General features: G+C 45.7%; 1 protein-coding gene across 2 annotated transcripts; it reads left to right on the forward strand.

Annotated features, from left to right (window-relative positions):
• Positions 1 to 3,964: 3,964 nt before the first annotated feature.
• On the forward strand, positions 3,965 to 11,702 carry LOC121633487 (creatine kinase B-type). 2 transcript variants are annotated; one of them, XM_041975565.1, is made up of 8 exons: positions 3,965 to 4,065; positions 5,235 to 5,440; positions 6,199 to 6,353; positions 7,957 to 8,089; positions 9,127 to 9,298; positions 9,379 to 9,502; positions 11,013 to 11,202; positions 11,284 to 11,702. In XM_041975565.1, the coding sequence occupies exons 2-8, from the start codon at positions 5,248 to 5,250 to the stop codon at positions 11,460 to 11,462; spliced, it is 1,146 nt and encodes a 381-aa protein (XP_041831499.1). In that variant the 5' UTR covers positions 3,965 to 4,065; positions 5,235 to 5,247; the 3' UTR covers positions 11,463 to 11,702. The 2 variants fall into 2 exon arrangements, with proteins under 2 accessions (XP_041831499.1, XP_041831500.1); XM_041975566.1 differs by having other exon boundaries at positions 3,990 to 4,065; positions 5,232 to 5,440.
• Positions 11,703 to 13,478: the final 1,776 nt, after the last annotated feature.

The raw sequence follows: 13,478 nt of genomic DNA on the forward strand, positions 1-13,478 counted from the left end.
GCGAGGAAGACTCAGCTAATCAGAGTACAGCTGATCAGACAGCTGCCATCCTGATCACAGCTGATCAATACTTATCATATGAGATACAGATGGTCGTCATGGAAACAGACAAACAGGAAGCGTCTGCTCTCACTTCTGTAGAAAGAAGGAAGTGCTATAAACACACACACACACACATGCAGATGGCACATCTTTTTTAAACTACAACTGGATTAATGACCAGAACCTCGACATCTATTGCAGAACCTGAGCAAGAAGCAGAACCAGGTTCATGAGAACCAGATTCATAAGAATCAGGTTTTGGTTCTCCAGCAGTCCAGTCAGAGGTGAGACCAGAGTCAAGATGTTAGTCTGCAGCACTGCTACAGTCTGAAGACCCAAACTTGACCCTGAAACCAGATCAAGATTTTGAGGTCCGGGACAGTGAAGCCCAGGTTCGAGAGGTCCAATATTCTGAAAAGTCCAGGACCCTGAGCTCCAGGACCCTAAGACCAACACCGAGAGGACCATGACTCTGAAACCAGACCAAGACTGTCTGAAGAGCATGACTGAAAGGTCCAGAACAATGAGGTGCTGGACTGAAAGGTACAGGACTGAAAAGACCAGGATTGAGAGGACCAATACCGAGACTCTGAAACCAGACCAAAACTGTGTGAGGAGAAGGACTGAGAGATCCAGGACTCTGAAGTCCAGCATTATAAATTCTAGGACCCTAAGGACTAAGAGGACCAGACTAGGGTTCAGAGACTGGTCTGGTGCCTGACATGTTTCTATAATCAGATTTAATATTTATGACCACATGATGAGACTTCAGCTGTGTTCAAACATCAGTGTTATTGAACACGAACACACCACACACACACACACACCAGAAAAAAACAGCAGGAATATTTTTGAGTAATGTTCGTAGAAACTAAAAATAATTTCAGGTCGTTTCCAGATTTCTTTGCAGGAAACAACTCTAATCTGTCTCCGTTTCATCAACTGAACCTGAAGTTCTGCATGTTCTGCTTTCACAGAGTCTGCAGAGTCAGCTTCTTAATCTTCCTCATTTTAACTCCACCCATTCACTCAGCCCCTCCCACCACAGATGTGAACAGAGGTGAGAACCAATCAAAACAAATCCAAGTTCAGAGGTCATCAGGACATCAGATGACAGAACTTCCCTCTATGCCTCCTTCCTTTCCTCTCTTTCCTTCCACTTCCTGATGAACAAAGCAGTCATGGCAGCTGGGTACTCATTGCCTGGTAACGGGGTTGTGAAAGCCAGCGCTCAGATGAACGAGAAGACAGTGAAAGCTGCAGACAGCTGCTGTTCACAAGCTGCCAGCAGCTTTTGTTCAAACACACAAAACTTTAATTAACATGCAGCTCCACACGTGCGCATACTCGCGATGATGTCATCACAAGAAGAAAGAAGAGAAACACCTTAGTGATCAAATACTGATTCAAACAGTACTCGTACTACAGTCAAGAACTGTACTACAACACTAGTACTACAGAAGTAAGGCTCAGCCGGTTCCTCTCAGGCAGTAAAAGACGTTATGGCCCTTTAAGGCTCCTCCCTGCTGTTGGCCATGTTCTCCTTGTCCTCATAAGTGTTGTGTTCACGGTGTTCTTTGTGTGAGACGTTCACTGACCTGCTGAAGCTGCCTGCTTCAGCGGCTGACTGCAGCCAATCGCAGCATGTGGAGGCTGAGGAGGGCTGTGATTGGCTGCCAGCGACAGCAGGCTGAGCTCACGTTGATGCCGCAGTCAGCTGACCAACCTGTCGGTCAGAGGGTCGGTTTTCCTCAGAGTGAGATGCCCGAGCAGGAAGACACAAGGTTTCCATAGCGATAGGCAGGAAGTACAGCGATAAGAGGGGACAGAATACTTGCTCAGTCTGTGTTTGGTCATGAATGAATGAATAAATGATAAATGAGGGTGGTGGTTTCAAGTTGTTTATTTGTCACATGCACATACAAGATGGCAGTGTGTGTGTGTGTGTGTATGTGGGGGGTGGTGGGGGGGGTTATTACCTCTCCACATACTGATGGAGCATGGGGGAGGGGCAACAGGGGAAGGATGGAGGACAGGTGGGGGAGGGGAGAATGATCTGGTTTGTATTCAGCTCTCAGCACCTGATCCTCTCACTGGTCCTGTCAACACGCCAACAACACACCATCGAAGCAAACACACACACACACACACACACACACAGACAGTGTGAAGTTAAGCCCCACCCCCTTTAAACACTTGCTTTAATCCTAATTCTCCTCCATCTGCTCTGGCAGACCTCTCTCCCGTCTGACTGAACCTGCTGCTGTAGCTGAAGGGCACCCGTTACCATGGAGACGGGCACCATGGCGTGCCCCACCCATTCAGTATGAGAAGGTCAGCTTCCATTTAGATCACTGAACAGCACCGTGGACGCAGAAACAATCCAGAACAGCCCCCACACAGACCTGAACCACATCACCAGAACTGGGAGGCCGTCACACCAACAAACAATAAACAAACACACAGGGTCTGAATTAGAGAGAGAGTGGTGGAGCGAGCTTTACTCTTACAAACAAAGATTTTACTGTCTCACTCATCATCGCCCTCATTTCATATGCAAATAAGGGTGTGAGGGCGGGGCCTGTGTGTGTGTAATCTGGGTCAGTGTTCAGTGTGTCTGCTGCAGATGTAGACCAACATGGAGACCAAGAGACCAGAGAAGTCTCTGATGAACAATTGTCCTTGAAGTGGACACAGAAATATGTTCAACCAGGAAACTTCAGCTCTTCTTCTGAGGACCACAAACATCACATGACACATCAGCAGCGCTCTACAGAAACCCACTGACCTGGGTTTAACAGTCCGGTCCTGTTCTGATCTAGGACCAGCTGGTAGAGCCAACTGATCTGAGTAGCTCTCAGTGGGTTTGTGTAGAGTCTAGAGGTTTTAGGGGATCTTAGACCCTTTGGATCCCCTACTGTCCTGTAAACCCACAAGATCCCCTATGGTCTTGTAGACCCACATTATATCCTACAGTCCTGTAGACCCACAAGATATATCTCAGTCCTACAGACCCACAAGATCCCAAAAGTCCTGCAGATCCAAAGGATCCCTTACAGACCTGCAAGATCCTTCACAGTCCTGAAGACCCACAGGACCTCAGACAGTCCTGTAGACCTGTAAGGTCACCTAAAGTTCTGCTGACACAATCTCCTGCAGGTCTATTGGATCCCCTACAGTCTTGCAGGATCTCTTGCAGACCTGAATTTTTTTCTCACCAACAAGCAAACAAATGTGTCTGATTAGATTTTTTGTGTTGATTTGTGGTGTTGGAGGAGCAGCAGCTGCAGTCAGGTCCAACACGTCCTGATCCGGCTCACGTGCAGCCTCCTGCAGCTGCTGAATAATTCAGAGCTGCAGGAGAAAGTGCTCTGTCACCACAGAAACCTGGTCCAGACCTCAGAGGACAGATAGCTCAGGCTATGATTAATATAAATAAACTTATTTATAATGTTTGGATTTAAATTCTCAGATTGAAGCTCTGTCAGAAACAAAAACCAATAACAATAAAATCGCCATGTTGGACCAGATCTCTGGTCTCAGATCCGGTTCTGATTCTTTATAAATGTAAAGTCTTTAGTCTGATCTCTGCTGCAGCTGAGGCTGCGATCACGTGATCAGGAAGACCTCCATCACTGAAAAAAGAGCGTTCAGGTTGTTACGGTGTGATGACGTCACATGACAATCAGGTGTGCAATCAGTTAAAACCCCGGATGCTGGAGGAGAACCAGCTCAGCGTGAAACGCGTAAAAATAACATTCAGAGAAAAGCACCATCCTCCTCTTCCTCTCCGACAGCCTGGCTCAGAGGCACTGCGGTAGGAACCGAGACAGAGAGCGAGCGAGTGAGAAGGGGGAGTCACGTGACCCGCCGATGCGCCCTGTCCAATGGAATGAATGGACTGTAAATAGGAGCCAATAGGACGCGGGGGGCGGATATAAAAACCGGAGCGCCGCTTTAATCCGCAGCAGCAGCAGGAGAACCGGACCCGCTTCAGACCTCCGAACCTTAGACCGAACACAGGTAGGAGCATCCCGACCTGACCCAACACTGATCGGTACCGAACCGCAGGCCGAGGCTCGCGCTCTACAGGGATCAGAAAAGTCAGAGAGGGATGGAGAAGAGATGAACAAAGAAGCTGCAGACAAACGGACTGTTTACTGTTTTATGCATGTTTACCGGTTATTTATCGTTTGTTTACTGGTTGTTTGGAGGCTGCGGAGCCGCAGAGACGCGTCGGTCTGCCTGACCTTGCAGCCTATCCTGGCTGCAGGTATTGCGCAGTCAAACCTTGCAGCAGAATCTTGAGACGCGCGCGGTGATATTCTGTCTGCGGCATTCACGCGCCGACTCAGACTGACGCAAACAGAAATAAATCCACCTTAAATCCATTCAGGCCTAAAAGAAAGTAAAAAACAAAACAAAACAAACAAACCACAAAAAACAAACAAACACAAACAGCAAACAAAGCTGCGGTGCGGCCGTTTCTGCGCGCAGCATCAGTCGTCATGTCTCCTTAATCACAGGCTACGACGCATGCTTACATCATCTCCTTTTAATGCTCTTTACGAGCACGTGACCTTCTTCTTCGCGTTAAATTCAACAGGCTGCAGTCTCAGTTTAGACTGTCGGAACCGGTCCGGGTCTATTCGGTTCTGTCGCTCATTGACAGTGCTGAAGGTGACCTGGGCGTCGCATGCGCGGTGCCTCTGCCGCGCGGCCTGCTGCTGCGTCATTCCAGCCTCTCGCACATCATAATCCTTTGTGTCCCGGCTGCACGCACACTGATCCCCCCCTCCCCCCACCGGCGCTGCTGATTCAGACTGGACCGAGCCGACTCTCTCCTCAGCGATGCGGTTCGACCTGAAGGTCAATGAGAAGCTGCTGACTCTGAAGTAATGGAGTACTCGGAGTACTCGAAGTACTGCCGGTGTGTCCTGAACGGCTCCAAGATCAGTTTTTATGCCAAAGGACTCAGAACGTAAACTTTCAGTGTTTCTACTGAACTGGGTCCAAATTATTTTTCTTCTATAAAACCTTCAGGTTCTGTTCAGTTTCTCATCAAACATATTGATCAGTGACTTAAAAAAATTAACAACCAATTTCTTCAGTTATGATTTTGTTAGATGATCTGTAGAAGTTTAGGAATTTAACCTCAGCTGGGCACCGTTCTGTTCTGTTCTGGTCAGCAGCCCAGACGTCATCATGCCTTTTGGAAACACCCACAACAAGCTGAAGATGAACTACTCTTCGGAGCAGGAATACCCCGACCTCAGCCAGCACAACAATCACATGGCCAAGGTGCTCACGCCTGAAATGTACGCCAACCTGCGCGACAAGGAGACACCCAGCGGCTTCACCCTGGACGACGTCATCCAGACCGGAGTCGACAACCCAGGTACATGACCCAGAGGTCACATGACACGTTTGTCACACCTGTGTAGGTGTAAAAACTTCTCTGTGTTGATATCTCAGCCGTCATTTAAAAACATCGGCTGAAGGGTTCAATGACCTCCTGATCTCTGAGTTTCCATTAGAGTGGAATCATCTGGAAATCTCTCCATCTGTTTACGCCTCCACGTGAGGATGCACAGCATGGAAACAAACATGGCCGCCTGCAGACAAGTTAAAAAAGGCTTTTAAAGCTCTTCAATGTTTTATTGGATCAAAGCTGGTGGAGATTAAAGAACCAGGCTAAGACACCAGGAGACACACACTTCTAGTTATGAAAGACTCACTCTGATTGGCTACTGCACTCAGGGCCCTGAAGGTGTCTTGGAGGACGCTCTTCAGATTGAACATCTTTTAGTCTGAACATCAACTCCTCCCCATCAGTGAGTTGCGTGACCTCAGAGTCCTTGGTACCTGTCTTCCTGGTATCAGGCTGTTTATCACCTTCACACAGAGACTTTCTATTCTGGAGATCAGCTGTTCAGTACTAACCTCTCTAATTGGATCAACTCCTCAGATCAGGTTAATTTCTGCTCCTTAATTCTACTTCCTGTCTGATCCTCTTCATCAAATCCAGAGGAACTTGTTTAGCAGCTCTGCTATCGAACATCCAGTCCACAAACAGTACAAACAGATCAGAACCGAGTTCTGCGTGGTGGTTCTGGTTCTGAGCTGTGGACCTGATGATCTCCTGGTTTCCCTCAGGTCATCCCTTCATCATGACGGTGGGCTGTGTGGCTGGAGATGAGGAGACGTACGAGGTGTTCAAAGACCTGCTGGACCCCGTGATCGAGGACCGCCACGGAGGATACAAACCAACAGACAAACACAAGACGGACCTGAACGCAGACAACCTCCAGGTAAACAACAACAAAAAGAAAACCCACTCCCAAAACCATGTAGGTAACCAACAACAAATAAAACCCATTCCTGTAACCCTGAAGGTAAACAACAATAAACTGAACCAAACTCCAAAAGCCTGCAAGTGAACAACAACAAACAACACCGGAAACCTGAAACAACAAATGTACCTAAGCCCCAAAAACCTGCAAGTAAACAACAGCAAACAGCTCTAAACCCCCAAAACCTGCAGGTGAACAACAGACAGACCCAAACTAAGACAGTCTGCAGGTAAACAACAACAAGCAGCTTCAAAACCCATAATTCTGCAGGTAAACAAACACCAATACTGAACGATGAACCAGGATCCGTCTTGCACCTGATTTAAATAAAAAGGATCTTGAACAGCTGAAGTTCTGACCCAGTCAGCTAATGACCCGTTTGTTGAATCAGGTGTGTTGCTGCAGGGACACATCCAATACTTCCTGGATGCCGATCATCGAGGACCAGTGTCTGATCCCTGTCTTACATGGTTATATCGCAATGGCAACTGATGGTGAAACCTCACCTGGCTTGGTTCAGAGATGAACGCAGGTGAAAGCTCCGCCTCCTGACCAATCAGACCTTTTAGAAATGAAAAAATGTAAACAACGTGGGTGTGTGGAGGGTGAGAGAAAGTTAGTGCCTTTCGCTGATCATCTTTCTGAGGGATGAGTCATCAAAAGAAAATGTTGATGGAGTCTAAAACAGACTGAATGATCTAAAGTTTGCTCCTGCAGATTTCCTGCTGTCCTCCCCGACAGTGTGTGGGATCAAATCACGTCTTAAGTTCATATACTTCATATTTATCTGATTTATGTTTTCAGAACAACTCCAGCCTTTTTTCTGGAATGAGTCTGATAACAGAAAACGAACTTGGACATTTTCAGTAATGAACTCAGTCAGTCAGCCATCTTTCCTTCCTGCTGCAGCAGCTCCGACTTTCAGTCTGAGCGAAATCACAGATTCTGATTGGTCAGTTGGTCCCATCTCCATGTCGGGGTTAGCTAAACCTGATGAGCCGGTCTAATGGCCAAATGCTGGTTTTTAACTCCGTCAGTTAACTAGATTTTCTGACATGCTTGTGTAAAAGGGGCGGGGCTTCAATCTCGCTCTGGAGCTGCATATTTCTAAGAGAAGAAAGTGTAAGCCTGAATAGCCTGATGATGTAATTTTTCCATCAGCCTGAAACATCTGCATCTGAGTTCATTAACCTGCCACGTCATTAACAAGGAAGATCTGAGATGATCTGGATTTGGATTTACGGGCCGTTCTGGGTCCATGTTGGGTTTGTTTTGGGGTCAGTTTCTGCTGCTCTGATGGTGCGACACCCAGAGGGTTTCTAAGATAACACCTTTGAATCTAGGTGTAGCAGTCTGCTCTGGAGGAGTGTTGTAAGGAGCATTGAACCGGTTGCCATGGTGATCCACTTTATTCAGAGCCTGCTTCATCACACTGACAACTCAGACCTGAAGTTAACATCCTGAAACCCTGATCCAGTTTTGGGCTTCGGGTAAACTGGTGGTTCTGGTCCTGTTCGCTGTCCGTGGTGCTGACTGATGTTGGACACATGCTGTTTTTCAGGGCGGAGATGACTTGGACCCCAACTACGTGCTGAGCTCAAGGGTCCGGACGGGTCGGAGCATCCGTGGGTTTTGTCTGCCGCCACACTGCAGCCGTGGAGAACGCCGGGCCATCGAGCAGCTCTCCATCGAAAGTATGACATCACTTCCTTCCTTCCTTCAGTCTTACCACACACGGGTCAGGTTTGCGTTCTGAGAAATGTCCTGTAAGGTCAGAACCATCTCAGATTAAGTTTTCAAGTTTCCCTTCAATGTGTTTCTGAAATAACAAATGAAAGACAAAATGTCAGATGTTTGTTAACAACTTCACCTGAAGGTGGCACTCTAAGACTTAAAGGAACATTTAGGGACAAAAAAAATTAAACCAACTGAAATTAACTGGATCTCATGTGGCTCAGCTGGTCATGTGACCAGTTCTGTTTCATGGTGGTCCAGTTTTAGAATGAAACAGAACAACTGATCCAGATCAACCTAAAGCTGCACTGTGGTGCATTCAGGGACACTTCCCCTGATAATGCAGGGTTGTGCAGTCTTGCTGAGGCTGTCCAGGTTCTATGGACGCGACTTCCCACCATGCCTCAGTAAACTCAGATGTTATGTAACTGTGAGCTGAGCATCGTCCTGCTGAGACTCTTAATGAGGTCGATGATTCTGTTTGGGTAAAATCGCACATTTATATTCAAATAAGGCGAGACCGGATCAGACCGGACCGCTGGAGGCTGCTGGAGCGGACTCTGCTGCCCCTTGCTGGCTGCAAACATGATGCACATCACAGACCTGCTGTTGGTGAAGTCGTGGCTGCTTGTTAGAAAGTTTTGACTATTGACTGTTTTTAACTTGTTTTATTGTTTAATTTATTGTTGCTTTTATTGTTTTTAAAGCTACCCATTTTTTTAAATTGCCCCTTGGGGACAAAAATAAAGTGAATTGAATTACTGGCCCCTGATGGTTTCTGTTAATAGTTGAGCCCAGGTGGGACCGGTTCAGACCACCTGGTACCACTGATCTAATTGTGAGTTTATCTTTGTTCTGAGAGGGTTCTTTTATCCTCAGATGGAAGTCAGAACCTGACCGTTTTCAGGTCTCCAAACTGTCAGAACCACCTGTTTTTGGACCATGAATGTGACATGTAACCTGCCAGTGCTTACGTTGAGTTTTGGTCCTCCTACAGGTCTGGATGTTCTGAGCGGGGACCTGAAGGGGAAGTACTACGCCCTGAAGAACATGACGGAGGAGGAGCAGCAGCAGCTGATCGATGACCACTTCCTGTTTGACAAGCCCGTCTCCCCGCTGCTGCTGGCGTCCGGTATGGCCCGCGACTGGCCCGACGGCCGCGGCATCTGGTCAGTGTGACGTCATGACCTCTGACGTGTACTGGACTTCCCGTCTCCATCATTAACCCCTCATTGTCGTCCACCTGCAGGCACAACGACAACAAGACCTTTCTGGTCTGGGTGAACGAGGAGGATCACCTGCGCGTCATTAGCATGCAGAAGGGCGGGAACATGAAGGAGGTGTTCAACCGCTTCTGCACCGGACTCACCAAGGTGAGCACCTTATTTCCTGTCTGCACCTGTCTGGTTCTGGACCAGTCTCACCTGCCCGTCTCATGGAAAGTTTAGCTCTTTTGGCTCTCAAACAGCTCATTTAGTATCACTCGGCTTCTGTTTTAGTCTAAATGATCAATTCTGAATTGTTTGTACGTTGGTAAGCAATTTCTTATTTTTATTATCCTATAAAAGCCTGATTTTTATGCACTTTCACTAAATAGTTTTTTAATATTTAATTAAAATATTCAGTAAACAACTAAACAAAGAGTAAAATTCTCATGAAAACATTACTTTAGATTACCTTGTTTCCCCACTTCTTTTTTTATAACAGTCTTTTAATATACAAATATAAAAACAGTAAAATGGAATAAGCCTTAAGGTTCCTCTGCATACCCTTTAAAGAAATTTATAGGGGTTTGTTTGTTTTTCCTCTTTTTGTTATAGAGTATTAATTCCCATGTAATTTATTTTGATTTCCTGTTTTTTTTTTTTTTTAATATATATCTTTACATTTTTTTTTTTTATGTATGAAAAAAACTAAACTCTTTCCCAACGGACTCTTATTTAAATCCAGCTCCCCATCTTTGTGGCTGTTGTGTTGTGGGGAAGGTGGAGCCTACTAGCGATTAGCAGCTGAGAGCAGTAAAAAAAAAAAGTGAAAGTGATGGAAGGAATACTGTGACAGTAAAAAAGAGATGAGATGGACTTGGTTTTACATGTCCATCTTTGGAGCTGCTGGGAAGCCACCACTGAAGAAGCAGCCAAACGAGGCTGCGTTATGTTGTTGCCTAGCAACCAATTAAATTTTTTGTAGGCTAGACATACGTAAGCTTGTGCTGGCATCCTAACACCACACAAAATTAGCTTGCTTGTCTATGAACATCATTTGTTTGGGGAGACTGTAGGTTGTAATAAAACTTATCCAAAGCCGGCATCGGCAGACTAATGGGGCCCCACCAAATTCACAGCCAAACACCACTACGATGTCTGACAACTACAAATAAAGCAAATTAATGTGTTTATTACATTTAGAGTATAAAATGATTAAACACCAGTAATATTTAAGAGCCAGAGGGGCTGTGATGGTTGAGGGAGGTTTGCTTAGGGACCCATAAAGCTTGGGCTGACTCTGGGCTTGACGATTAACTTTCAGGACCAAATCTCTAAAATGTTTGTTTACTTCCACAGAGTAAAGTTAGGTTCCTTTTAGTTCTGTTTAAACTGGTGTGAACCAAGCTGGTTTACTAGAAAAAATCTGAGGTTTTGAGACTCCAGAAACAGACTGGATCTGTCTGACCTGTAACACTACACCCGTCTTTTAAAAGAATGCCCTCCTCCTTTTTCTTTCACATCACAAACTCTAACCATGCTGTATAACGCCAATCTTTCCTTGCTTGTTAGCGGCCGCATGATGTGCCAATTAAGAAAGTCCCGCCTCCCATGAATGAGTCTCGTTCACTGTAAGAATCGTCTTGCTCATCATTGACGTCTGTCTGTCCGTCCGCAGATCGAGTCCTTGTTTAAGGAGCGTGGACACGAGTTCATGTGGAACGAACACCTGGGCTACGTCCTCACCTGTCCGTCCAACCTGGGGACCGGACTGAGAGCCGGCGTGCATGTCAAACTGCCCAACGTCAGCAAGCACGAGAAGTTCGGAGAGATCCTGAAGCGACTGCGGCTGCAGAAGAGAGGAACAGGTGAGCTGATGCTCAGGTGTTCGCGCAGGTGGAGACGTACCTGTCCATCACTGTTCTGAAGGAGTTTCTTGTCTCTGATAGGTGGAGTCGACACCGCAGCGGTGGGCGGAGTCTTCGACATCTCCAATGCAGACCGTCTGGGCTTCTCGGAGGTGGAACTGGTCCAGATGGTGGTGGACGGCGTTGACCTGCTGGTCAACATGGAGAAGCGTCTGGAGGCCGGAGAGAGCATAGACGACTTGATGCCGGAGCAGAAGTGAACTCTGTCACTGTAACCAGACACCTCCTTCCTCCTCCTCCTCTTCCTCACCTGTCACTCCCCTCCTCGCCCTGCCCCCTCCCTCACTGTAACAAGTCCGTCCTGACGCCGTGGGACGTTTAGAGCCGCTCAGTTAGACTTCAGGCTTCCAACATGTGAAGGATTTTCTATTTCCTGTCTGCACCTGTTGGACCCATCTAACACCTGAAATATCTAATAAAGTCTCTGTGGCCCCAACTAATCGCTGCTGTTCACCTGTCTTCATTCTCACACCTGATCATCCACAACACCTGCTGTCAAACCGTTTCACGGTGTTTTCTTTTTATAGATTCACCTGACTTCAGAGTAAAGAATAAACAGAACCAATTACGTAGGTTTGATTTTAACATCAGTAGGGACGAAGTGTCCCACAGAGGTGCCTGGATTACATTATTTAATATTATTTTGTACTTATGGTAGTTAAATATCATGTCATTTAGAACACAAAGAAAATCTAAATTAAAATTTTATAAAAATTCTATTATGGGTTGTTTTTTTATTCTCCTGGGATCACCAACTTCGGACCTCCTGGCTCAGTGTCCTGCAAATTTTAGATGTTTCCCTGCTTTTAAGTTTAAGTTCTGCACAAGTCTATTGACTACCCATTCGATGACCCAGGAAAACATTTAAAATCTGCAGGACACTGGCCCCAAGAGGTCTGGAGTTGGCGATCGCTGGTCTATACCCAGGCTCAGGGATTCTGGTCCTAGTTGTCTGCTGTCCTGCAGGTTTTAGATGGTTCCTTGCTGCAACTCACCCGACTGAAATTCAAGGGTCATCAACAGACTTGTGCAGAACTTGTCTGAATCAGGTGTGTTGCAGCAGGATAACTTGAAAAACTCAGGATGCCTGCCCATAAATCTCAGTGGAACACATAGCACTGGTGGTACTTGTGCTCCCTCTACTGGTAGACTGAAGAACTTTCAATATCAACCAATTTACATATTTAGCCAAGTGCAACCTGGAAGCTCTTTATGGATTAATATTTTAGTAAAAATTAAAATCATTTCTGTTTTCATGGGCCAGTATCATCAGACAAAACAGGAGGAAAGTTTCAGATCTGAAACTAACAGCAGCGGCTGATGGAAACCACAGATATGATGGTTTGCATTTATATTAATACATAAATATTTATTCTAGTAAAAAAATGTGATTTTAAGGTTTTTGTGAATCTTTGGGCCTAATATGTTAACAGGTTACTGTGAAAAACTGTGAAAAGATTATCTAAGTGAGGTTGTCTGAAAAAAGAAACCAAACGTAGGTGTGGTATATAAAGGCTCAAGTAGTCAAACCAAAACAGCCTCAGACTCCTCAGGTTTATCACAACTGTGCTGAATTGTACGACAGTTTAAATGTCAGCTCTGGTGATGAACTCTTTACATTGGTAGTTGCTACTGCTAGTAAATTCTTGTCAAGTTAAAAGTTAAAGACAGACATTTCCACTTAAAGCCTTACCTGTGTCCCTGCCTCTGTGTTGTCTGGCAGCTTCACTTTTATCACCTGACAAAATAACATACTGATGCCACAAGAGAAAAAAGTTCCAACTGCAAACACAATGATAAACCATTGTTAGTTCATCATCATCCTTATGCTTTTAATAAAAACCAAACAATATATAATCATTTTTACTCATAAGAGATGCATAGAATTTCTACTATTACTATTAATTTTCATATAATTATTCTGATTTACATTGATAATGTCTAATTATATTCCATTTTCTGCAGGGATCTGTAACAAATAAAAATAATTAAAAAAAGTTAGAGCTCTGGGTACTAAAACTCACCTGCTTCAGCATCTCCTCCTGGCAGCTTTGATTCTGTCTCCTGACAAAATAACACACAGATTCATGCTCCTCCCTGAGCTGCCACCTTACCGTGGTGGAGGAGTTTGCGCATCCTGATGATCCTAGTGGCTATGTTGTCAGGGGCTTTATACCCGTGGTAGGGTCACCCATGGCAAAATGGTGTCTAGGGGA

This window comes from Melanotaenia boesemani, chromosome 22 (assembly GCF_017639745.1).
Source record: "Melanotaenia boesemani isolate fMelBoe1 chromosome 22, fMelBoe1.pri, whole genome shotgun sequence".
NCBI lineage: Eukaryota > Metazoa > Chordata > Actinopteri > Atheriniformes > Melanotaeniidae > Melanotaenia > Melanotaenia boesemani.